Source organism: Desmodus rotundus, chromosome 3 (assembly GCF_022682495.2).
Source record: "Desmodus rotundus isolate HL8 chromosome 3, HLdesRot8A.1, whole genome shotgun sequence".
Lineage (NCBI taxonomy): Eukaryota > Metazoa > Chordata > Mammalia > Chiroptera > Phyllostomidae > Desmodus > Desmodus rotundus.
The window spans coordinates 166,619,427-166,646,888 of NC_071389.1; the positions used below are offsets into that span (position 1 = coordinate 166,619,427).

A 27,462-nucleotide genomic window follows, 5' to 3' on the forward strand; every position below is an offset into this window, starting at 1 on the left:
AAAGCAAAGCTGAGAGATGGGAAGAGGAAGAGGCAGGGAGGGAGGAGAGATAGACAGACAGCGTTGATTACATTGGACGGTGATGTGAGCAGAAAGGAACCTTTACTGAGTTGAGCCACTGATATGTAGAGTTGTTACAGCAGTAAGCATACCCTGATGAACACAGCCCAAACTGTCTGCAGTGAGGTAGTTCGATGTGCCTCTCTGCCCAGGGTTTGAGGACACTGGGTCTTCTGCCTCGTCTGTTTCCACTTTATACTTTTTTGTAGGGTTGTTTTTTTTAAAGATCTTATTTATTTATTTTAGAGAGAGGAGAAGGGAAGGAGAAAGACAGGGAGGAAAATACAATATGTGGTTGCCTCTTGCATGTCCCCCACCAGGGACCTGGCCCACAACCCAGGCATGTGCCCTGACTGGGAATTGAACCAGCGACCCTTTGGTTCACAGCCTGGTGCTCAATCCACTGAGCCACACCAGCCAGGGCAGGAGGAATTTTAATATATTAAACAAAACTCCAAGCTAGTAATTTTTATAAAACATAGTTTAATTTCACTTTTTTCTTTATTTACCACAAAATTTTAAAAAATACCAATATACAGAAGCATGAGTAAACTGGTAAAAAGCTAAAAATTGTATAAAAGACAAACCTAAGCTCGAACACATGAGCAGTGACGCACATACCATGCACTCTCAAATGAGTCCAGAAGGCATGTTCCAGGTCGGACGGGTTTCTTACTAAGGTCAGCTCTTTACTAGCGCCACATCTGGAAAGCTTCCCAAACCAAAGTTCTCAAGTTATGTGTGCTCTTAAAAAGCATTTCGCATGAAATAACTCATACCAGAAAGGCAGAAGATGAATTGTAGACACAAAAGACATAAATGCCTCTCCTAGGCCCCATGGAACTTGGAAAAAAGTCACCTAATGAAAACAAAGCACTAAAGAAATGGACAAGTGACACCTAGTGGCCACTTGGCAGTTTTTCTTTATGGCTTCTGATGATTCTAGATGTCAGCCTTGCTCTGCCCGCAATACCCTGCTTGGCCAGTCTGTATCTCCAATTCCAGCGCCCAACAATGGCCCACTTGAGTGGTTTATGCCTCATAAGAGCGGGCTCTGAAACTGGACACCACCGAACTTGGTCCGGCAACTAGGTAGTGGCTGTTTTATTTCCCTGTGCCCCTGACTCGACAGACTCCTCAAGGAACGTAACTCCTAAATACAGCCTCTCCCCAAGGAACACTGTAATTAAATACTGGAACACCATTCTGTACTTTCCTGGTTTTTTTTTTACTCAATGGATTTCCAATTAGTTACTTCCGTAGGGTATCAACATATAGCTCAAGATTTATTTGATGTCAACCTATCATCCTATAATAAAATATATGATCAAATTTCAAGTTTACCAGTTCTTTAAAAAAGTTTTAAATTTGATACATGGAAATGGGTTATTTGTACTAAATCAAGAATAAATACACACTGCTTTTTAAACCACAGCATTTGGAGGTAAATGTCATATTCAAGGTATATAACCTTTGGTCTATTTCAATAATAGTCACTTCCTAAAATGTTCTGGAGCAGAGATGCCCAACAGCAATATAATGTCTGCCACGCCTGCAATTCCAAATTTCCTAGTAGCCACATTAGGAAAGTACAAAGCAAAAATTTAATGTTTTGTTTTATTCAGTATATCCAATATTATTTGAACATGGAATTAATAAAAGTGCTAATATATATTATTCTTTTTTTATACTCTTTGAAATATGGTATGAAATTTATATTTACAGCACTTCTCATTTGAATTGGCTGCATTTAAAGTGCCCAACAGCTGTGGGCAGCCAGTGGCCATCACACTGGACAGCATGGCCATATAGCTTGACCCCGAAGCAACAGTCCTACGGATTAGAGTCACAGAATCAGAATAGAAGTAAACTCAGAGACCGAACCTCTTGTTGCAAATGAGGAAACTGAGGTCCAGAGAGCTTTAAGTGACACGCTCGTCATCACACAGCTAAGTTTAGGCTGAGCGGGCTTTTCTGATTCCAGGCACTCCCCCCACCCTGCTACATGACTGTGGGTAATTCTTTGGGTGACAAAAAAAGGGAAGAACACTAGAGTATTCTTTTTACGCTGCTTTCATTCAATGTATGGATATTTTTAACCAAGATGCAAGAAGTTAATTGGTAGGAGAAAAAATAATATTGAGTAAGCCATAAAAATACCTGCCACTCCTAAAAGCAATCCAATGCAAACAGAACACATTTTGAAGAACACACTAAACCTGAGAGAGCTACAGTACCATACAGAGTGGGGGGTGGGTTCTGGGTCCAGGGCAGGAAGCTCTACAAAAAAGTACTAGAGTGGGTTACGAAGGGATCGGAGCATCAGACAGGCTGTCAACCAGTCTGCGGAACAGTTCCTCTGGCAAAGGGAGGAAACTGCTGCTGTGCAGGGCAGCAGTAGCTCGCCTCTAGAAGCTCTGCCTCTCACATCCTTGCATCATGAAGGTTTGTCCCCTCTGGTTTTGAGGCCATCTAGGCGCAATGACCTGTATCATGGGGCCACTGGCATAGGTCAACTCTGCGGGCCAAGCACAACCTGCAGTGGTTCACACCCCGAAAGTGTTAGGCTTGTAAGCAGGCCCCTCTACTGCACTTAGAGAACAGATGTGATTGTGCATGTTTCCTTAGGCTTTACGACCATGCTTGGGCTGCGGCACGCCTGCCTCCCCACATCTTGTAGGGTTTCTTTGGTCTATCCTAAACCTGAATGTCTCAAGTCGTCCAGTGTCAGAACCAGGAGTGGTGCCAACCCTCTGACATTGCTGGAACTTCATGTCGGCTTCAGAGGACAGTGTACCAATACATCCTTGCCCACAGAGCCACCGCAAACATCACACTAGATGGGAACTTCTGCTTTGGTTATTACCTGCTGGCCTGTTTGCCATTAATGCACCTGATGAAAATGCAATCTAGTACTTACAGCCTAAAGTAATATGCAAGATCAAACACGCTTTGTCGTGGTGAGAGGCTCCGAGGACCATCAGCTGGAAAGGTATAGAACCTTCCAGAGAAAGAACTGGATTCGAACCCCACATCTGAGCCTCAGGGTTCCCCCACCAGTTTCCCAGCCGAACTTACTTTCGTTTGGGGGGCACAAAAGAGAATATATGGGAACGTACTTGGTAAACTAGAAAGAGCTATTAACATAAGGTGTGATGGAAATGTGATCTTCGAAATGGTAGATATACACATGGCACTTTAAATGCTCTTAATTCCTGCACTCAGTTTGAGACACCTCTGGATTAATTACTGGTTAAATGCTCTCCAAATTTTTTAATTGTAGTTAGAAAATGGTTTAAAATTTTTTCTCATCGCCTCATGTTTCTAATGTACTTCCCATGAGTATAACAGCCTTTGGTTATAGGCAATAGTAACTGTAGCTGCCTAATGATTTATAAATATAAGGCCAAGATATAAATATAAGGCCGTGCTAGTTCTTGGGCCAGTTGGTTCATCATTTAACCAATGAGACCACTGCTTTCCCAAATGTGTGGAGACAAAGTGGTTAAACCCTAAAAAATCTGAATTTAACTGTGTCTTTACACAAAACATTTAATCTGTCTGGGCCTGTTTCTTCCTCTAAGATAATTGGTTACTACATACTATTTCAGCATCAAAAGCCTGTTCTATCTGTAAGGAAAGCCTTGAGTGGTTATATTACGAGTAAATCTTATATATGCAACAGTTAATCACTAATATCCAGGGCCCCCAATCTCTCCTCTTCTGTAAGCAAAGTTGAAAGTCTCTCAACTTTTCTTTTTCTGAGTTAAATAAAAACCATCTCATTTAAAATCCATCTCAAAGTGCTCAGCTGGGCATAAACGTCCTGGCTCTGTGCTTGCCCAAGCCTACAAAGACCGAATACAGGATTCACTGGGATCGTGACTATAAATTTCACCGTCACTTTAAGAAAATATACAAGAAATGGAAATGATTCAAATTACACAAATCTATTATAAGTCAATTATAAATGAACCTTAGGCACAAGGAAAATGTCAACATATTAAGTTCCCCAAACTCAAAAAAAAACCCTGCATCAAAGAATAAAACAAAACAAGATTATGTGATGCTGTCGGTTAGAAAGACTAGCAAAAATAGCGACTAGTGGGTTTAAAGCCAGTTCACTGAACTAAGGGGTCGTCAGGCAACTCCCAGCAGTTCTGTGTGAAGGAAAATGTCACATTTCCCCAGGCCCCTGTGAGAGTAGGTGCAAGTCTGTAAAAATTGGTGGACCCTTAATAAGAATAAAGGGTAAAAACAGTATCAATAGAGTACGAACGGTTTTTGTTTTTGTTTGTTTTTTGTAAAGGAAATGCTATAAAACTGTTCTCGTTTTTGGAGTTAAAAATCAAATGCTAAAGTGTCCAGCGGATGTCACTGAAGTCCTCGGGGTCCCCCAGGCCCCCTTCTGCTTCTAAGTAATTCATGAAGGCAGCTATGGCTGTGTCATCATTGTCACACAAGGCATCAAAATCCAGCTGGGCACCATCACCTACAGAATTAGAATACAGGCCCATGTAAGTACATTTGAAGGTTCAAAATGATCACCCTCAAAAAGGCAACGCACGGCTAGAATAGCGTACAATGCATTTTTGAGGGCAAACTATTATCTTAAAATGCAAAAACCAGATATAGTTGTAACAATCTGCTGTCAGATAAATTGCGTTTAGCTCACTTGATACACATACATGAGCTAGTCTGAGTTTTCTAATAGCAAAGAACAGCCTGAGAAGGTACAGACTCCCAGACAGTTGGAAAACTGAGGCTGGGGTTTGGTGTGTGAGTGTGTGTGTGTGTGTGTGTGTGTGTGTGTGTGTGTGTTTGTGCGCACGCACGTGTGTGTAGAGCCTGGAGGGAGACATTTAACTTTAATCTGCATTGTAAACAAACAACAAAAAACTCTATTTGTTTAACCCAAAAATGAGAAGGCTGTGACAAAGATTTCTAAAACCTTAGTATTCTTATCAAAGGGAAGTAACCAGATTGTTACTGAAAAAAGGATCTAAGGTGGGACTATGGAAATGAGATTTTAGTTAGAGATAAAGGAGTTCTAGAAATTAAGGGTTAAAAATATAGCTACAGATGAACTAAAGTTTTCTAGATATCTTTCAAAGTACAATAGAAGTTGAGGTGAGTAATAAGTGGTTTTGTGTACAGCTAATACCCAGATTCCTTCAAGTTCTTTGATTTCTTTTTAACATAAATTTCAGTAAATAAATGTTAGTTACAAGAGGTATAAAACTGTCATTTCAATTTACTGATGTGCACTTTGTATAAACATAGTTAAAATGAATGATTACATCTTAAACTTTTTACCATTGGTACCCTTTAAAAATTCTTGAATTCCTGAGAATGGACACTTTTTCCCAGGCAGAAATACCTTAGTTCGATTTAAATTGTACGTACAAACAATACTCATAACTGATTCAGCTGATAACTGAATTTTCAATGACAGGCCCATTAAGTAACACAAGACTATGATCATTGTATTTAGGATTTTGAATGGAAAAGTCTTAGTTTTAAACTTGTTTGCTTCTCTAGAAATCAATGTCTGAAAACACATTAAGAAGTGATTAAGAAGGAGGTTTTGGAAAAATGAAATGGCAGGCAGTTGCCAATGAAAACTTACCTAGGAGTGGTTCCTGACTGTGGGGAGCAACAGTGCTGTGGTCTTGCTGTGTGGCTTCCAGCTTCCCTGTTTCAGGAGGACTTAGTGGAATCAACTCCTTACCTGACGCCTGAAAAGACAATAACAAGTAGTAGGGTTCCTACCTGAATGAAATACTTCTTAGCAGTCACCAGACCTGGGCCTGCTGGCAGCGCCACCCCTCCCATCACCAACATGGCAGCTTGCATGTACTGCATGCTCTGCGTGAGCACTCCACACGCATTATCTCACTTCATCTTAAAACTGTTGTGAGGCCCAGGCTGGTATAGCTCAGTGGATTGAGCGCCAGGCTGTGAACCAAAGAGTTGCTGGTTCGATTCCCAGTCAGGGCATATGCCTGGGTTGTGGGCCAGGTCCTCAATGGGAGGCTCGTGAGAGGCAACCACACATTGATTTTTCTCTCCCTCTTTCTCCTTCCTTTCCCCTCTAGAAATAAATAAATAAAATCTTTAAAAAAACCCAAACTGCTGTGAGCTAGCTGTATTACAGGTCAGGAACCTGAGGTCTCAAGAGGCTAATATCTTGCCCAAAGTGTTAGAGCCATAATTTTAACCCATCTAGTGACTCCAAAGCCCACATTCTTCATAACCATGACTGAGTGTGTATACTCTGAGGAAAAGTTTTGGACGATGAAGGGAAAGTTCTTGACCATAATGCTCTGAGTCAGTTATTTCAGTTTTTAAATAAAGATGGCAAAACTATACCCCATATGAAAGTACAATGGGAAATATGGCTTCGGAGTGGAGAGTGGATAAACCAGAGGCTTTTCCCAAAAAGTTACCATACTGTTACACAGTTACAAGCCAAACAATCTAACATTCAATGTAGTGCATCAAAACAGGAAGTCATTTACCTACCCTAAATTGAGGTACTTTATCTATAGAATCCCTATATAACATACACTACTTGGAGATTTTTGTTACAATGATTTAACCACTGTTTCTAACATAAAGCCTGGTACAAAATGGGTATCCAACAAACATTTGCTATATGTGTGAGTAAGATTTAAATATACTAGCCCAAAAGACAAAATATTTTATGTAAAAATACATTTGCAAGTTCCCTTTTGTGTCTGGTCAGATTTAATTTCTCTTTTCTATTATATTATTCTCTTATACCACTTTGTTTATAGACCTATTTTAGAGCTTTTTGTTGTCTGGGCTACGTTAGAATTATATTGTATGTGAGTCTTCCAGATATTAGCACTACATTTAGTCATTTTTGTATATGAACCAATGCATTTCAATAACCAGTAGTTGTTCCATTGAATTGAATAGCGTGTGATACTTATCTTGTAGCTTACGTTAAACTTTTTTACTGGCCACCAGTACAGTGTACATTCAATCCACTGAATTGGAATAACAACAGTGGTAACAGCTACCCTTTAGCAAGGACATACTGTGCATCAGACACTGTTAAGTTTTTGTTTGTTTTCATATTGAATCACTTAATTCATATACCATTCCAAGAGATTGGTGTTTATGCCTTTATGATTATTCCTGTTTTACAGAAGAGGAAACCGAGGCACCAAGAGTTTAAATAACAAGGCCGGGGTTCAGGACTAGTAAGTGTCAGCCACAACTTGGACCCAGGTGGCATGGTCCCAGCACCTTCACTCTTAACCACTATTCTCCACGGCCTGTTAAAGACCACAGACAGCTGGAAAACTGTTCATGTATTTGTTTATAGGATGGCTTCTTTTCTCAGGGGAAATAATCTACAAGGAGCAAATTTTATTGTTCATTTATTTCATGAATGTTATCACTTACAATCGTACTTACATTCCTGCAGTTGACAGTGTGAATATCTTTCACTGAATCTGTTGGACTGGAACCACCAAGGAATGAAGAAGGCTGTAACCTTTAAAAAGTGATACATAAGACATTTTCTCTACTTATATTGTTAGGAGGAAATGTTCTCCTCTGCATACATCATGACCTGGTAAAACTGCAGTGACGTAACATGAGACTGAGAATCAGGACGGTTCACACAACAGGCCAGCTCGTTAGGTGCAGACTCGCTTCTGACTATGGAGAGCTGAAAAGCACTCAGCAGTACATTGGAACATAAAACTCTGAGGCGTAAGCACATCATGTTACTTATCTTAGTACAGCACCTGCTGACGTATTACAATCATATGTAACACACTTAGTTTAAAACAAGCATTCACATCAAGATCAGTTCCTTATCAAGATAGCAAATAGCAGAACTGAAAGTAAAGAAAGATTTCCTAACCTTCTGCACACTTTAAGTAGAAAATGTCCTATTTTAACTGTGATAGGTCATGCTCAGGGACAAAACCAATGAGACACATAATGACAAACATACCCTTCGATCACTAATTGTTTCTTAAGATTTAAATATGTAAAACTGACAGTACCACATAATATATTATTAAATGCTCAATTATGTGACACGCATAGTGGCATAAACATAAACTTGTCTTTATGTATTTGCAAGATGACAGTTGACAAGAAATAGAGGGAGAAATTAATAATAAATGGAATGAGTTAGGTCAGAAAACAGAAGAAAAGATAAGCAGACAGTCTTGGGGATTTTTTTTATAGGAAAGTCAATGTAAATGTAAATATGGAATCTGCTCCTTAAGCTCTCCACTACTCGACTTCACCTTAAACTCCCCGCTGCTCTCGGCAACCTGACTCCTCTCTCAATCAAGCCTCCTGATTGTTCTCTGAAACCATCATGCTCTCTCCCATCCACCCCCACACCCTGGCTGAAGTGCCTCCACTTACAAATGCCTTTGCCACTGCATCCTGGCCATTCTGAGGGTACCCAGGTGTCAACGTTTGGCTCACTTTCCACTCCTGCTCTTCCAGCATATATGGTCAAATGATTTTCAACAAGGTACCAAGAACGGACAGTCTTTTCAACAAATTGTGCTGGGAAAACTGGATATTCACATGCAGAGGAAGGAAGTTTGGCTATTACCTTATGCCATATACAAAAATTAACTCAAAATGGATCAAAGAGCTAAATGTAAGACCTAAAACTATAAACTCTCAGCAGAAAACATGGAGGAAAGGCTTCATGACATTGTATTTGGCAGAGATTTCTTGGGTGTGATACTAAAAGTGCATGTAACAAAAGAAGAGATACAGTCAAATTTATCGAAATTGAAACCTTCTGTGCATCAAGGGCACTATCACCAAATTGTACAGGTAAGGGGTTAATTTCTAGAATAAAGAACTCCTACAACTCAATAATGACAAAAAAAAAACAAACCCAACTGAAAAATGGGCAAAGGACCTAAATAGACATTTCTCCAAAAAAGACATACAAATGGCCAATAAGCACATGAAAAGATTCAGAACATCACTAATCATGAGGTCAATGCAAACCAAAACTACAACGAGATGCCACTTCAAACCCATTCGGATGACTATTATAAAAATAAAAAATAAAAAAAAAAAACAAGCAATGGTGAGAAACTGGAACCCTCGTGCACTGTTGGTAGAGAATGTGAAACGGAGATATGGGAAACATAATAGCAGTTCCTAAAAATATTACATAGAATAACCATATAATCTAGCAATTCCACTTCTGGGTATATACCGAAAAGAACTGAGAGCAGGGACAAAACTTACATTCATATACCCACGATCACAGCATCATCATTCACAGAAGCCTCAAGGTGGAAGCAACCCAGGTATCCATCAAGACATCACAAATGTCTTATACTGATTTTTGCACATTAAACTATTTTTAATTTAAAAACTTAAAAATTCAAACTGTACAAAAAGAAAGTAAAACAAAAATTTCTTCTCTTTTTACATCTCCCATTCCCCAATCCCTAGTCCTAAACATGGGAGGTAACAAATACTGAAATGTCTGAACAAAATACCTGTATTGTTGTGTATTACATTATGTAGGTATTGTATAAGTTCCTTCCCTGCAATTCCAAAATCCAAAAACACCTTGAAAACTGAAAGATTCTCCATATTTCATTTAACAGCAAAATCTGAATCAATCTGAACTCAGCAAAACCTAACTGGTATGAGGCTAACTTATCTTTTTTATCCTACTCTGTCCTACTCACTATAAGCATTTACTCCAAAATCTCATTCCAAAAATATATTTTTAAGCTTTATTATGGAAAACATCCTTCAAACAGATATCATTAAAAGTATCATTATATACTTTTATAATATAATGAAATCTCATAACACCCACCAAACAGCTTCAATAGTTATTCTTTCCCAATCTTGTTTGAGGCACGTACCCTAAACTCTCTCACCTCCCCTCTCCCCCCAGACACTTTACCATCTCATCTGTAAATGCTTCATTGGGGAAATAATGATTAAATTGCTTATGGAACGCTGCTGGGGGGATTACACATAACTCTCTAAAAAACTGAATTCCAAAATACTCTTTCTAAAATCTAAAGAACTTCTATCTTGTTCAAAACCCATCTTGTTTCAAGAGTTTCATATGGGCAATTATGGGCCTGCACACACACACACACACTCACATATCCACACACCTTTCTTTTTTCTTACACAAGAGGGTTATACACATACTATTTTTTTGTTCTGTTCCTGGTCTTTCTTTCTATTAACTTTAAACATCTTTCCATATTAGCATAAATAGAGCTACCTAATTTTTAACAGTGGTGGACCACTCCATTGTATGGATATGCCATAACAAGTTATGGCTAGGATAAATATTTAAATATTAAAAGCACTGCTATAAAAAAATGCATCAGTGAATAGTCTCATTCACAGATCTTTGCACATCTGTATAAGACTCTCTGCTCCTGGGGTAGAATTGGGAAGTCTGAAGTTATATAAACTTACATTTTTGATAGATATAGTCAAATTGCTTTCTATGGCAGCTGAACTAATTTATATTCCAACAAACAATTTAAGAGTGACTGTTTTCTCACAGTCTCACCAATATTGATTATCAATCGTTTAAATCTCTTGACAACCTCTAAATGAAAATAGGTATCTCATTTAGTTCGTACACATGTTTTTAACTGTGAGTGGGGTTGAGCAATTTTTAGTTTCTTGGCCATTCATATTTTTTCCTGCTCTTTTCCACTGTCAAGCTTCATTATTAAACTATTTTTAAAAATTGGCTAATAACTTTATTGTTTATACTACACAGAGCTTAGTACAGATTAAGATTATAAAGCTATATAGTTTATTATAAATAGTTTAATAACTTTATTCCTTATACTATAAAACTTCACGTATTAAGATAATTAGTCCATTTTATCACATGAAATCATGTTTTTCTGGAGTTTATAATTTATCTTTTAACTTTGTTATAATGGTTATAGTTGTGCTTAAATTTTGAGTTTTTATATAATTTATCAATTTTTTCTTAATGAATTCTGGGTGTTACATGATGATTCTTTTTTAATATATATATTTTAATTGTTTACTGATTGTGCGAGAGAGGAATGGAGGGAGAGACAGAGACAGACAGACAGACAGACACATTAATTTGTTGTTCCATTTATTGATACATTCATTGGTTGCTTCTTCTTGCATGTGCCCTGACTGGAGATCGAACCCACAACCTTGGTGTATCGGGACGACACTCTAGCCTAGCAGTCCCCACCCTTTTTGGCACCAGGGACCGGTTTTGTGGAAGACAATTTTTCCACTGACCAGGGAGGGGAGGACGGGTTCAGGATACACTCATGCCCACCTCCTGCTACATGGCCCGCTTCCCAGCAGGCCTTTACTGGCCAGAAGCCCAAAGGCTGGGGACCCCTGCTCTAACCAACTGAGCTAACCGGCCAGGCCATGGGATGATTCGTGTGTGACTTCCAAACTAAGATTATAAAAATTCGTACCTGTGTTCTTGAAGTAGTTTTATAGGTTTATTTTGAATTATTTGATTTATTTGGAATTTATTTTAGAATAAAGAATAAAGATGGGGTCTAGCTTTATTTTTTTTCCAATTGGTTTTAGAGATACTATAATGCTCTTAACAATTTAATCCATTTTACTGACTTAAAATGCCACTTTCTCCATATAATAAATTTCCACATGTTGAAAATGTTACCTCTCCCAGACAGAAAAAGATGGTAGCAATAATAATAGTCTTAGTAGTAAGTTATTAGTTTGAGTCTTATTCTGAAATCTATTCTTCTTCATTAATCTATGTGTTCATTGTACCAAAATGTTTTAGTGACTGTAGCTTTATAACATAATATCTGAGAGTTTTATTCTCAATCTAATAATTTTGTTTTTTAGAATTTTCCTGGATATCCTTTAATGGTTACTGTGATCACTGGTTGGATTCTAAAACACAAATGCATGATGATATTTTGACCAGATCCACACTGAATTCATAGGTTAGTTCAAGGAACACCGACACCCTCACAATACTGAGACTTGCCATTAAAACACAACTTCTATCTGGAAAGTTACTCACTCATCTTTCACTACCTTTGTAGCATTTTAAAGTTTTTTTCATACAGTTCTGGATACTCCGTGTAAAATTTATATTTAACTACCTTTTTATCTTTTTTGTCCCTACCATAAAGGTGATCTTCCCTTCCATTATATCGTTGAAGTGGTTACTGTTTGCATATAGGAAACTTACTGATTTTTGAATATTGGTTTTTGAAATGTAATAATTTTACTTGTAATTTTGCAAAAATGAAACACTACCTTTGTAAGTCCAGAACTTCATTTGCAATATCTGTTCCGATACTGCCGGCACCAAGTACTGTTCCAGTACCCATTCCAGGCACACTGATACAAGACTTTCTAGAGGATTCTAAATAACAACAAAAAGAAAAATTCAATTGAGGACTTTAAAAAAGTATGTAGCTTTGGTTGATATATTTCTTTCAAATATGTCTATCTTTAAAAGAAACAGGTTAGCCGTATCCTAAAATGTTAGAAACACTCACGCTTGTATTACAAACGTAACCCATGATGGTTTAAGATGTTTGTTCCAGAGTGTATATGAATCAAATGTGTAGAATGTCACTGAGGGTACGACCATGACCCGTAACCCTTGAATACAGACAGCTCCCTCCCACTTTAATATCAATACTAAAGACAGAGCAATACTACTTTATTTTTAATATTTCCTAACATTTTTATTTATGCAAGTGATACATTATGTAAGTCCTGTGGTGGAAAACTGACACATACAAGCAAGGTGCTAGGCACAAAAGGAGCTAAGGGGGAGTTTTTTAATGCGTGCAACAGATACATTTTTGCATGCCACAAAGTACAAGAACTACGCTAGCTGCTAGAGGCAGCGGATGGATAAAACACTGTTCCTGCTCTTAAAGAACTCAGTCTGTGGTGAGCCAGCTGAGTGCACAACTAATGGCAACACAATGTAAGATTATAACAGAAGTGTGACCACAGTTCCGTGGGTAACCCACACAAGTCTTTTCAATTTCACCTTGGAAATGTTACCTCTCCCAGACAGAAAAAGATGGTAGCAATAATAATAGTCTTAGTAAGTTTCTGTCATCTAAAACTAAGCTTACCTTCAAATGAGCGAGCGCTGCAAGAAAGTGATGCTGCTGCTTCTCCAGTCTCACCATGTCCCCTAGAATTTAGAAACACCAGAAGGGACTTTTTTTTAAAAAAAAAGAAGGAAATTGTTAAAGGAACTATATTAAGCTCTGTATATTTCATTTGTCAATTCTTGACCCATTTGTTTTGGGTCAAGAATATATTGTTAATATCACCACCAGAGATCGAGGTATTAATGTGCTAAGTACCAAATGCTCTATTACCCTATAAAGTACATGTTGTCATAGTTACAAACTCTCAGTTCATATACTAATGATAAGAAGGGAAGGGTTATTGGAACAGGTAACCAGATACTGCTGGAGGTACTAAGCTTTGGGGCTTTTTGAAAAAGCTAAATATTGTAGATAAGGAAATAGGTTTGAGGTAACATTGTAGCAATTTCAAAAAAACTTAAAGACTAATATTGGGTTGGCCAAAAAGTTCATTTAGTTTTTTCTGTAAGATGGCTCTAGTAGTGCTTAGTTGTCTTTAACTTCATTCAAAACAATTCTGTCAGATTGTGTTGCGACAGCTGTCATATCAGTGTACATTTAAAAAAACTCAAAATTGGTGAATTTTTGTGTAGCCATTTTAATATTGAAGATGGAAGAAGATAAGCAGTATTTTTGACATATTATGCCTCATTATTTCAAGAAAGGTACAAACGCAACTGAAATGCAATAAAAAGATTTGTGCGGTGCATGGAGAAGGTGCTGTGGCTGATTGAACACGTCAAAATGGTTTGTGAAGTTTCTTGTACTACTGACATTTTGGCCAAATAATTCTTTGCTGTGGGGCTGTCTTACACATTGGAAGATGTTTAGCAGCACCCGTGGCCTTTACCCACTAGAAGCCAACAGCAGGAGATAGCTGACATAGTCAAAATATCCAAAGCAATAAAGTTATTGCTAAAAATTAAAGAGGTGTCTTTTATTTTACAGAAAAAACTAAACAGGCTCTTTGGCCAACCCAATATTTATAACAGAGCTAAGCTATATGTTGAACATATGAGGAAGAGTTGGCTCTTCCTTCAGGCTGACAGCCACAAACCAGGACTTGGCAAGCAGGGCTTGGGCTATACTCTGCTCATCCCTCAGCCAAGTTCTCCTGCACATCACACGTGGTACCCGAGGCCTTGGAAATGTACGTGCAAAACTGATGTGGAAGACAAAACAATTTCTTACAATGACATACAGTTTGAAGCCACATCCCCATCACTTACTGTTGGGACAAGACAAAGCCTAGGAAGGAAATGCTTGAATAAAACCTGTACTATCACATTTTATACTAAGCAAAAGGAATAGACTTTAAAAGAGCAAACTTTTAGCTTAATTCTGAGAACTAAAGCCAAGAGACAGTGAATGAATTGCTCAATATATATCTCAGGTTGTAACATAAAGACAGAGGACCACATAGTTCAAGGGTTCAGCAAGATGAGAAGAGGGAAGCAGGGATATTCATTTGAAATTAATGAAAGGTCTTACCACATAATGAATTACTTACAAAACTAAAGTGTTGACAGACACAATATACTCCAGCTCTTTGGTCCAAGGATTTGTGAAACTAAACCATTGGCTTTTTAAGGTTACAAAAGAGCCATCTTTCACTCTGAATTTGTACGAGTCTGTAAATATTTTCTCTTTACTCTGTAGAACTTAACAAGGGAAAAAAATATCAGTGTCATGGTCTACCACTAGATAAATCAAACTTCTGAAGATTAGTTCAAGTTTTGGATTTCACGGAAATGAGAATTTGAGTTGCAGTCCCAAAACCCTACCCCACTCAGTGCATACCTGCTTTGTGCTTGTCACTCAAGTTACTATGGTCATCTTGATGAAAATATTCATAACACGACGTTCCCAAAAGCTCCTGAGGCAAATATCCTAAAATTGCTGTTGCCCTAGTTATAAAATTAAAAATAAACTTCAGAATTGGTGAACAAATTCCCTTCGAGAATACTCCAGGTCCATACGTGGTCAGGTAGTAGGGAAGTGGACCAAGGGATGAGTCACCCAGGTGCCTCACGGGGCTCCCTTTGGCTGCCCTAGACCGGCTAGAGCTGCAGATCAGAATGGACACCCGCCCAATCCACAGTATGCTTGTTCCACCATTCACCAATAAAACTGTGGCCAGAGACCATGCCCAGTTTCTGCGCCGTTGGCTAAGCAATATTCCAAGTTTACACTTTGGCTTGAACGAATTTACTGATATATCCAGAATGTTATTTCACTTAGATTTTATTTCCTGTTCTAAAGCCTTAAAAGAATAAGTCCAGCAGTGCTAAGCCACATTTTAATAGCCTTAAACATCCCATTGCGTTCTGACCATTAAGGCATATAACTGTTACCTTTGGTCCACGTAGACAAATTTTCCATTCACTGCAAAACGGGTTATAAATTCAGTGGGTTTCACTTTAATCTCCCCACGGTTCTGTGGGACAATACGTGGATACAATCTCCCGATGGCAACAAGGCAGGTGAAATTACTGTCTTTCTTATGGTCCCTTTCTTCTTCCATTCCAACAACACCGGGGGGCCAGTCTCTCAAGTAACCCGTGCAGTGGATAGTACAGAATTTTCGGTGATCTATTTCAAAAGTTTTTAAAAAACAGCATTTGTCAATTTTATCTCAGTAAAACGAGAAATAAAGATAAAACAGCATTTGAGTCACTATGAATAAATTCCTAAATTTCTTACATTGACATTCATAAGTTATATAACAACTGTGCTAGGAAATATTCTCTCCATATGTGAAAATATGAAAGGAGAATAGTATTCCATTGAAAAAAATCATCAATTATGTTTAACAACTTTATTCTTAACGGGTTATATTTCTCAGGAAGTAAACTATATTAAAAAATAAGGAGATTGCTTCAATTTAATTTTAAATTACTCTGTTACTAAGTCAATTTTTAAAAACAGTAATTTATATGTTAGAAAAAGTCAAACTTCATGCCCTCTTGCTCTTAGACACAGATACTGTTTCCACATCATTAAAATTTTGATACATTATATTCAAAAGTTTAAGGATAATTATTCATTTATTTTTAATTCCTTTTTTTATTATCATCAACCCTTAAATTTCTTATGTTAGTACTTATAATGGTTAAAATAGATTATAAAATCATTTTAGAGAACATTTGGAGAAATTTATAATAAAAGGCATAAAAATACATTTGACTCAAATTTCCCTTTCTAGAAAAAAATTCCAAGCAATTAACTCATAGCGAAAAGGTTGTCGAACAGGTCCAACCAGGAAAATAAAAAGCTGGAAAAATCCATATGCTCAAATATCAGGAAATGCTTAAGAAAACAATGAAATGCAACACAAGCATAAAAGACAGGCGGTATATAGATTATGGCCAACCAAAAAAAAAAGTGACTTAAAGGTTAAATAGAAGAAAAAAAGGGCTGGTAAAAATTACTTAAACAGTTTGTGAAGACATTTAGAAAAGGCCAGAACAGTCACCGTTTTAAATCGGCACTAGTTGGTAAGACTAATTACAGCAATTCTTTTAAAAACATTTTTAAAATACATGATATGGACTGTCTTATAAAACAGCAACTAATAGTAATAGCAAAGATTTATAGAACACTTTCTGTGCTATCCTCTGTTTTAAGTGCCTTAACTGTATAATGCATTTAATCTTTTTAATAGTCCTGTGGGGTATTCTGATATTATCCTCATTGGGGTAGGAACCTGCCAGTTAATGCCAAGGTCACGGCAGGGAGGGGTGGGGCCAAGGTTCACTTCCAGATGGGCTGGCTCCAGGGCTCCCTTTCTGGGCCACGAATGCCCTGCTATTTGATGACAGTGAGTGCTCTGTCACAGGTGTTCAAACAGGAGTTGCCTGGATAATGGAGGGGGCGGGGTACAAAAAACTATTCCAGTTACAGGGAATAGCCACTGCAAATCAAGAGTCAAGAGACAGCAGTCAGATGTGGCTGAAGCATAGTCTGCGATGGGGAAGTGGAGAACAAAGCAGGCAAGAGAATTTGACCTCTATAAGCCATGCACAGGACTTCGTATTCAGTGCATAACCCAAAGCGCCCCCTCCGTGATCCACAGATACCTTAAATTACTAGTCATTATCCTTCCAACCCCAAACCAAGTGTACCACTTATTCCCTATTCTGTTTAATGTCACCATAAGCAACCTGGGTAAGCAGAGCTGTATCCAGAGACAAGAGGTCAAGCAGAGAGTCACAGGTGTCAGACTTTGGAAACCAGACGGCGTGTCCTTGAAGTAGCACATGCTGAGAGGCTATGTCATGTGGTACTACAGCATCTGCCACAGTCGCACCAGAAACCAATGGATTCTGGGTGCATTACTGAGTTACTGATTATCTTACCAAGATAAACTTAAGAAATACCTGAGATGTTTGGAAGTAGTCATCCATCCTTCCTCAGCCTTTGATTTCACAAGTTGAGATATGGGAGTAATTTTATCCTATCTTAGAAGCTTTTTTAAAGTCTGAATCTATGGCATTACTGTTTTCTAACAGGGTAGAAAAAATGTTTTTAATGTCAATCTTATTTTTTTTTTAAAACTTATTATGGAAAATATCAAACATATACAAAATCAGAGAGAATAGTAGTACAGTTGACCCCGGAACAATGCGGAAGCAGGGAGTTAGGGTCACTAATCCCTCAGCAGTCGAAAATTGGTGTGTAACTTCTGATGCCCCCCAAACTTTACTAATAGCCTATTGTTGACCAGAAGCCTTACCAATGACAAGTCAATTAACACATATTTTGTACATTATATGCATTAAAGCTAGAGAAAAAATGTTAAGAAAATCATAAGAGGGAATATATTTACAGTATTTACCAAAAATAATCAACATGTCCATGTAGTTCAAACCCACATTGTTGTGGGTGACTCATGGCTGATTTTGGAAAAAGCCTTTCCATAAATCTCAAATGCAGTTTCAATTGGTATTGAAAGGACTGCTTTCTACTCTCTTCTGTTATATTTAATGGAACTAAGGCAAAACTGTGGAGACACAAGATTAGTGTCTGCAGGGGTGGTGGAGGGGAGAGATGAATAAGCAGAGCATAGAATTTTTATGAAGATAAATGAAGATAATTTGGATAATGATGGAGCTATGTCATCATATGTTGGTATTTGTCCAAACCCACAAAATGTACACCACCAGGAGAGAGCCCTAAGGTACACGAACTATGGACTCTGGGTGGTTAGGATGTGTCAACGTAGGTTCATTCCATCCTTGGCAAAAAATACACCCTTCTGGCAGAAGACGTTGACAATGGGGAGGCTATACATGCGTGGGGGTCAAGAATATATGGGAAATCTCTCTACCTCCTTCCCAATTTTGTTGTAAACCTAAAACTTCTCTAAAAATAGTCTTAAAAATAACAAAAATTTCATGTAACATGTCATGGTTAAAAGGGAAGAAAAACACCTTTATTAAATTTCATCATTAATAGGGAGTGGTCTTAAAACAGTCAATTGCATTGGTTTATAGCTACTGGAAAGGACAACTTAACAGCAACTCCATGGAAAATACAATATCTCACTGACAGGCATTCCGCTTGGTTAAAGTACAACAAAATGATCTCACGCACATCATCCATGTGGCATCTCAGCGTTCCTTTCTGCAGTGACCTTATCCTGGTCCTGGCCTCTGTCTACGTGTCTGTCTGCAGGCAGTTCTCAAACACCAGGCTTTGCACGGAAAGGCCTTACTGATTGTTAACACACGCCCTCACCATTCCTTAGGCCGAGTCGGCCTCGTGCCTTTGGCACTCAGCTCTGGAGTGTCATGTGAATGCTTGGGTCAAGTGCTTTGAGCAGATTAAAAAGTCCTTTTTTGAGAAGACATTTGGCTCTCATCACAGGCATGTATGTAGCCCAGCCTGATGTGGAAGCAAACCTCTGTGTGTGGGCAGGAATACAGTCCTCCAAGAGAAGCCAACCCACTGGTGTGTGTCTTCTGCAGAAACCACCTACAGTGGATCTCTTTCACTAACAACTTGGGCATCTAGGAAGCTACTGAAGTGCGTGACGTGGCATAGTGGAAAGAACAGCTGTTAATGCTAGGTTCTGATTCTGCCACTTCCTATGTGACTTTAGACACATCCCATAATCTTTTTAGGCTTCAGTTTCTTCATCTGCAAGATGGGGGTGGTTTGCATGGTGTTGTTATGCAGATTAAATTAAGACTGATGCAAAGTGCTTGGCATATGGATTTTAAATAATTACTAATTTTCTTCCTGCTTTTTTTATTTTCCTTCTTTTTTTTTCTTCTGAGTCACAAATAATGCCTTTCATTCCTGGAGTGCTTACGAGGAGCCAAGCACTGCCTCGGCCGCATGTAACACTGACGGTACTCCTACGTATTGTACCCGCTTTACCAGTCGGCTAGGACTGCCGTCACAGCATACCACCGACTGGGTCACTGAACCTACAGGAATGTAATTTGCTTATAGTTCTGGAGGCAAGAGGTCCAAGTTCAAGGTGTTCGCAGTTGGGTTCCTCCTGAGGCCTCTCTCTTTGACTTGTACACAGGAGACTTCTCACTGGGCCCTCACATGGCTCCTTCTCTGTGCCTGTGTGTCCCAGGGGTCTCACCCTCCTCTTCTGAGACATCAGTCACGCTGGATTAGGGCCCCGCTCTTATAACCTCATTCAACCTTAATCACCTCTTTAAAGGCCCCACCTCCAGGTACCATCGCACTGGGAACAAGGGCCCAGCGTGTGAATTTGGGGGCAACAACTGAGTCCAGAACCCCACGTTTCCATGTGTTGAAAGGAGCTTGCCTGAAGTTGCACAGCTGTTAAGCAGGAGCCCTGCCATTAAAACCCTAATGAAGTCGGGGCCCAGGCCCTTTCTACCCTGTCCCAGCACCTGACCACTCACGTGGCTGTCCCAAGGCAGAGCTTGATGAGGACCTGGAACACTTAAAAATGCCAGTTCCTTTGGTTCATCACTGAATTCAACTATAAATCAGTCTTAATTGACCATTTGCCAGATATTCTTAAGATATCTACATTTTTCCAGTGAGATTATCGATATTTATTTCAAAGGAATTTTCCCTGCCTCCCCTATAAATCTCTGAAATTTATAATAAAAAAATCCTTTTAGAAATCACATGGATAAACAAGTTTGATTATTACATTCTTCAAGAATGATGTTTAGACTTTTTTAACCTATGACTATATACATCTGTTTCTGCTTAAGATTTAATATTCACGAGACTGCTTCCAAATACTGTCATAGAACCATGCAGTTGCCTAAAGCACATGTCACTTTTCTTTTTGTATCTTTGCAAAGGGTTAGAAGACCACACATAGAAAGTATTCTACTTCCAAGATTATCATCAGTGACTGACCTGGGCTCCCATATTTAATAAAAATCCTCCAAGATGCATGTATGCAGTCCTGTGCTCTGCTAGAATTTCACAAAAATGGAAATGAGAGACCTAAGATGACAGAGAGAAGGAGCCCAGACAAGGTCCTACCACCAGTTTGTGACTTGTAGCTCCACATTTCAAGCCCAACTGTAAAATGCCCATTTAATAAACATGTTTGATTTCAGTAAGGCCCAGATGGCTTTGGTTCCCACTACAGAGCCTCTCCAGATTTACTTCTGAGAATTATGGTAGAGAAAATGATCCCAGCTGTTTGCTGCCTTAGCCACGAGTCCTGTAACAAAGTACCACAGACTGGGGCGGCTTAACCAACAGGTATTTATTTCTTCACAGTTGTGGAGGCTGGAATTCTGAGATCAGGCTGGCAGTGTAGCTGAGTTCTGGCGACAGCTCTTGTCCTGGTTGGAGGCAGTTACCATCTAGCTCTGGGCTCCTGGGTAGCAAGCTCTCTGTGTCCCTTCTCCCAAGGGCACTGATCACCTCAGGGGGGCCCCACTCCCATGCCTTCACCTAAACCTCATTATCTTCCAAAGACCCCCATCTCTCATTTCTCTCATTTCTCAAGCAATGGCCTTCAAATATTTTTTTTTGCATGCCAGAAAAAAAAATGTTAAGCCTTTACATGTATAAATTACATGTATCTACTTTTGTACTATATGTCTATACTAAAACAAAACTAAAATTAAAAATATGAAGAGATAAAAAATGTTTTAAGAACAAATTTTATTAAAATTTGAAAATTAAAAAAATTAAACTTTAAAAATTATAATACACATTATTTAATAAGGCAATAAAATTATGCTTTAAATTTTTTTATTACAGCTGTCATACAATATTATATTAGTTTCAGGTATACAACATAGTGACCACCATAATAAGTCTGGTCACTATCTGTCACTGTATGAAGTTATTACGATATTATTGACTGTGGTCCCTGTTCCGTACATTACACCTCCATGGCTGATTTTATAAGTGGAAGTGTATACCTCTCATTTCCCATCACCTTTTAAACCTATCCCCCTCCTATCTCACAACTACCAGCGTGTTCTCTGTGTCCTGATAAATTTGAAAGACATCTCCTTAGGTGCTTTTGACCTCAATTATTTGCCTTAACCATATACCTTGTTTTTTTCTGTCCATAAAATACTTAGGACATTAATTTTATATCCATGCCTTCAAAATGACACTACCTTTCCTCGTCGCGTCAGGCAAGCACTCACGCTCTCCCCTGACGGAGACCTTACAGCTCCTCATCCGACAGAAGAAGGACCGCCTGGAGCCAGAGCATGCGTGCATCCTTCCCGCACGGAAGCCGCTGTGAACTTGCAAACCAGCTTTCACAGGAGGCGGCGGCAAGAGAATAGGCAGAAAAGAGTATTTTCAAATAATTTTGAAATGTGTCTCCTAACATTTTTTCTAATCATCTATCACATTTTTATAAATGAAAAAAGAGAAATGGTTATTTAAAACGGTACCATTGTACAGCCAGCCAGGAAGTGAAACACACCAAAAATCGTATTTGTCAAGCAATTGTATTTTTGACAACTTATAAACTTGCAACTTACCTTTATTTTTTCCCCAAGGGGTGGAGCATAAAGGTTATTCAAATGAAATGAAATAAAAATTAAATAAAAAGAAACCCCCTCAATTGTAGTACTAATCAATGGCATAAAGCATCATTATTTTTTATATTATAAATGATCACTTGGTACTAACCATTTTCAGAGAAGGTAAGTATTTTTAGAGAAAATAAAGAATACTTACAGCTCTCAAGCAAAATTATACAAGGTGTTTCACCCATATAAGAGAATAATTATCTCAGCATATAGCTGAATAATAAAAATTTCACCAATTTTTTATCCTGAAAGATACTTTCTTGTAAAGATTTTGTTAGCATATGAAAAATAGCAAATATGAAGCAATCACATTTTCCTCAAAGCAACTTCACATAAATATATTTTTATATGCGTGTGTGAATACAGGAATTCCTATATAGTTATGTTGTTTTGTTAAACTTTTAGGCTGATGATTGTAAAGTTTACTACATAATTCTCTAATTAGCTAACTTTTCAGAAACACTGTCTAGCTGGACTTTTAAGTAATAATTACATTTACATTAAATGGTAAGCACACTGACATGAACACTTACTTTTGGCATCTATTAGCTTCTCTCTTGGTGAAATATCAGAAGAAGACAGTTGTTCCTTTACTTTGGCAACATCTTTTGGATGTAAGAAGTCAAATAAGCTTTGTCCAGTCAAATTAGCCTATTTATAAAGTAGACGTTCATTTAAAGTCAGTACTTTTTCTACATTTCCTCATACAGACATAGGATGAATACTTTCTTTTGTTAATCTCAGAAATACATCTGTGTGACATTAACCAAGTGTTAAAAGCAGGGTCATACCTGTAGATAGAGAAATCATGCATACAGATGGAAGCATAACTGGGTACACACACACTACACAGAAGCACCTAACCGCTAATATTCTACTTACTCTTATTCCTCTTGTTAACACTCCCCAATTCCCATACGTTACTTCTAAATCATATTATGATTTACTTTAAACTTTATCTTTGGTAAAAGTAAAGCAATTATAGTATCATATGGAAGTCACGGAACAGCTGTGATTATATGGTATAACAGAGGTTTATCATACTGTTTTAAAAAATCACCATGCTGTTGAAAAACAGAATCCAACCTGGGTCCCCTCGCACTTCCCATTCCACTTCTCCCAACAGGCAGAGCATTCCTAGGTCTGTGCCTTGGATGCTCTGTGGTCTCATCACCTGGAATTCATTATTCCTTCTCTGCAAACTCAGCTCCCTGGCCAATCCAGCCAATTGCCCTAGATTCCCTCTCTCAACCAAAAATCTCTTCCTCACTTCTCTGCACATCTTAATGCTTCACAGACAACTCCACTTTGCATGAGAGGCCCTCCGTGAGCCACAGTGACTGCCCTCCTCCTGACCTCCTTTATTACCCAAGCAGACATTCCTACGGAAGATAGAGCAAATGGACCAGAGGGTACAAGTAGCCTGGATTGCTTGGCAGTTAGATACCTCATTTAATAAAGCTAGCAATCTGATTTATGCATCAGTCTATTGTGTGATTGGGTACTATAAGTCTACACCCAGAACTCTGCTTTAGCAAATCAGTTTTCTGAGTCTGAAAAGCTGGACTAGACCTTGCTCTCTGGGGATCCCAAAGTCCTCGTCAGTGGTCAGTGAGTCTCTGGATCAGTCTGTGAAATGCAGAGGCAGTGCCCAGTGGGACTGGACGCCATGTCCCTCTTTGGAACTTCAATACGACCTTGAACTGTCAATTAACTTAGTGTGTGTGATATGCTCTATTTCCAAGTAGAAGGCAGTATAATCAGGTATTGCCACTTTTGTGCCCCCAGCTGTCTCTCGCTGCATGGTCCCCTTGGTTCTCACTCCTTCTGAATGTAGGCTCATAATATCTCTCCTTGTTATTTAGTTTATTATCTGTGAATGCCATGAATGCCTTCTCTCCCCAAATTTCCAAATTTGAGGGGGAAGATGGGCTGAAATTAATAAGAGTTATTTCAGAGGAAATCTTTCAGCTACGTGGTTTCTAAAAGGAGACCCAGGTGCTAGTTGCCTCGCTCTGCTGCGTTATTTTCAGTGCTATAGCTTTGGATAACTGGTTTAAATTAAATGGTTTTCAGTGATGAGGACGTAAAGCAATTACACAGCTATTTAAATAAAATATGCATTTCAGAGTTTGTTGCCAGAGCTTAGATCAAAAGCTGTTATGCAATGCATACAACTTAGTAATAAATAATAATGCTCTCTCTTGAAGAAAACAGAGAAGGGTGACTAATCATTTTCAGACACTCTAACACATGACAGCTTATTTAGTCTTTACATCCCGAGAGACAGGTATAGTCATCATGTCTACTCTTTACATTAAGTGGAGCTGAGGTTCAGGAAAGTGAAGTAAGTCGCTGAAGGTCAGAAGTTAACACTGTTGTCCGTAAGGGCAATGCACACTCACAGCACTACCCTCCTGTCTCTCCTGGACTGCTGACTCAGCAAACCTAATGCCACAGCCCAAGGGAAGCAAAGGTTCAGAAAGAGAGCTCTGAAATCTGCTCAAAAAAACTAGACACAGTGCAGAAAATATCCTATTTTGGATACCTGATCATAATTAAGTATTTTGGAGACTGACTTAGAAACGAAGAGAATTTTTCCCCTTTCACATCCAACCACAAACAGGAAGCCTTCTGCAGCCTAGGATATAAAAATATGAAAGTAAATTTTAAAAATATTATTTGCCTTTCTCACACACACATTCAGTTTCTGGGGAAATTACGGTAGCAATAAAACTAGCAAGGTTGTCACATTATCTAGTAAAATTGATTTTAAGAAATTTTCTTTTTTTTTTTTGGAAGGTTTTTTTTTTTAATTTTTATTGTTATTCAATTACAGTTGTATGCCTTTCCTCCCCATCCCTCCACCCCACCCCAGCCGAAGAAATTTTCTTAAGATGTACATAAATAGATTTATAAAGAACATCAAACTGAACCCCTGTTTAATGTTTTCTCACATGGGTAGTTGCATACAGACGCTCGGCGAGGTTACTAAAACACAATGATAACAACAATCGCCTGTGGGGTGTTGAGGTGGAGAGATGTGGGGGCTGGGGATGGGGAGGCAATGAAAATACTTTACTGTACACCTTTGTACACCTTTTGAATAATGATAAGCTACCAAACAAAACTAAGTTAAAGAATTCTAATATTACATATCAGCGACGCCCCTGAGATACACCCAGTGAGTCCCCTATGAAGCAGCCTGTACGGAGATGGACGTGGGGACCCGGAGGACGTGTCTCACGCTCCCACATGACATTTCTTAAACTAAATGTTTAATTTAACTGTCAGCCTTGCTCCATATTTTAGAAAGTGCCTAGCTTCCCTCTCTACTTTCTTTAGCCCAAGCTAATAAGACATGGTTACTTGTATAAATTAAATTTCACATCAAAGGGAATTTGGTGTAATAGTGAGTCCTGTATGATTATAACAGAAGGCAAAATGAAGAAAATGTACCTCCTATTCAAATAAAAATGAAAGGCAAATACGATTTAGACAAATAGATTTCTTCACTTACCTTAAGGATTAAGTGTCTGAGTTCATTATCCTGAATAAATGAAGGTCGATAAGTATCTCCTGTGTAAGAATTTGTAACACCTGAAAATAAGCGAAACGTTACTGAAAACACAGTAGGGTAGGAAATGTAGTCAGTGCTCAGCGAACACGGGCAATGCTGCTGCTGGTGAGGACGGGGAGGTATCACCTCTTTCGGCACATTCGAAGACCTCCTCTGTAAATGTTCTCTCTCTTTGTTATAACTAGATTAAAAATTCCTGCTTTTAGATTGTAAATTTGTGGAACTACTTATTCCTTTATATACTCAAATGTGCAGATGGTAAGAGCTGTATATAGTCATTTAAAAATCAACTAATACAATATATCATCTGTAACTGTATAATAGTACATAACGGTATTCAAAAATCTAGTTATTTTTATATCTTAGCATATTAAAACTGACCATATGAATTACCCTGAACGGATTCCACATGTGACCCTTTAAAGATCACACAGGCACTTCTGATATACAGAAATATACGGAACATAATTCATGTTACATCCTTAGCAAGAGCTTATTGTATTTTTTCAAAAAACGAAAATCACTAAAGCCACTGAAGAACTGATGAGGAATTATCAAGTCAAAACAAGGATGCCTTGAGGGCATCCACGAACCTTGACACAGGAAAGCCCTTTGTGGCCACAAAGGGGCGCAGGAGACAGTCCACCAAGCCTAGGTGCCTTGTCCCCAGATACCTCTGGGCAAGGGTGACTCTGAGGTCAATCAATTTTCCCTCCATTATGCTTCTCAACCACCCTAACTCCAGTCCCCTCCTCCTGAGGACTGCAAGGAAAGTTGCTTTTGCAAGAGAAATTTTAACCACAAATTGACTCTTGGATGGATTTACAGCCCAAACTCACCAATTACCTAAGCAGTGGGGGAAAACACCAAGCCAGAAAATGAAAAACACTTCATGGTGTGATTTGGTCAAGTTTTCTCAGACCAGTAGCACCCCTAAGAGTCTGGCATAAGCAAAAGAAAAATCTTCCCTTTCGGAATCTATTTTCTAGGTAGGCTTCAAAGAATTCCCTAAATGATTTCTTGTTGTCGCTACTACCCAGCAGCCTGGTAGGAGAGTTGAAGGGGCTGAAAGATTCAGGCTCAGACTGGTGCACCAGGGTACAGCAATCCGTCAGCCTGAGCGAGGCAGTGACATTTCCAGGCCTGGCCCGAGGCAAGGTTGGCAGGAGGACACCAGGGAAGCCCTGGTAGCGGAAACCAGTCTGACGGGCGAGCCCTGACTAGGTGAGCGAGCGAGCGAGGACGTGTGAAGGAGGGAAGGAGGCAGGAAGAGCAGAGCTGGAGCCAGGGTGAGACACTTGCTGTGATGTGCTGGGCACCTGCCAAAGACAAGCAGGTACCAAATTTGACTCTCAGATTTCTGACGGCAAAACAACAACGACAACAACAAGGAAACATAATCACTTTCCTTATGATGCTCATCAGGTTAAAAAAAAGTCAGTATGATAATAATCATTATAATGATAATGATGATAATGATCAGAATGACAACTATTGCTCCTCCTCCGCTTACCATCACCCCCATTACTGATAGACAGTGTACTCATGTTCTATATGCGCTACTCTTCACTCTCAACAACAACCCTGTAAGGCAGCTGCATTATCCCTACTTTACAGATAGGAAGTTAAG

The 27,462-nt window shown here is 38.7% G+C and overlaps 1 protein-coding gene across 1 annotated transcript in view; it reads right to left on the reverse strand.

The window, feature by feature from the left end:
* Positions 1–571: 571 nt before the first annotated feature.
* BMAL2 (basic helix-loop-helix ARNT like 2) overlaps positions 572–27,462 on the reverse strand; it is a 52,362-nt gene continuing 25,471 nt past the window's right edge. The window contains exons 4-15 of the mRNA XM_045184190.2: positions 25,773–25,852; positions 24,801–24,893; positions 22,786–22,903; positions 21,827–21,970; positions 15,590–15,827; positions 15,036–15,142; positions 14,746–14,896; positions 13,215–13,276; positions 12,376–12,484; positions 7,510–7,588; positions 5,690–5,798; positions 572–4,552 (exon numbers count right to left, since the gene is read on the reverse strand). Of these exons, the coding sequence (XP_045040125.2) occupies positions 4,416–4,552; positions 5,690–5,798; positions 7,510–7,588; positions 12,376–12,484; positions 13,215–13,276; positions 14,746–14,896; positions 15,036–15,142; positions 15,590–15,827; positions 21,827–21,970; positions 22,786–22,903; positions 24,801–24,893; positions 25,773–25,852 (1,427 nt within the window). The 3' untranslated portion in view covers positions 572–4,415. The remainder of the gene's footprint in view (positions 4,553–5,689; positions 5,799–7,509; positions 7,589–12,375; positions 12,485–13,214; positions 13,277–14,745; positions 14,897–15,035; positions 15,143–15,589; positions 15,828–21,826; positions 21,971–22,785; positions 22,904–24,800; positions 24,894–25,772; positions 25,853–27,462) is intronic.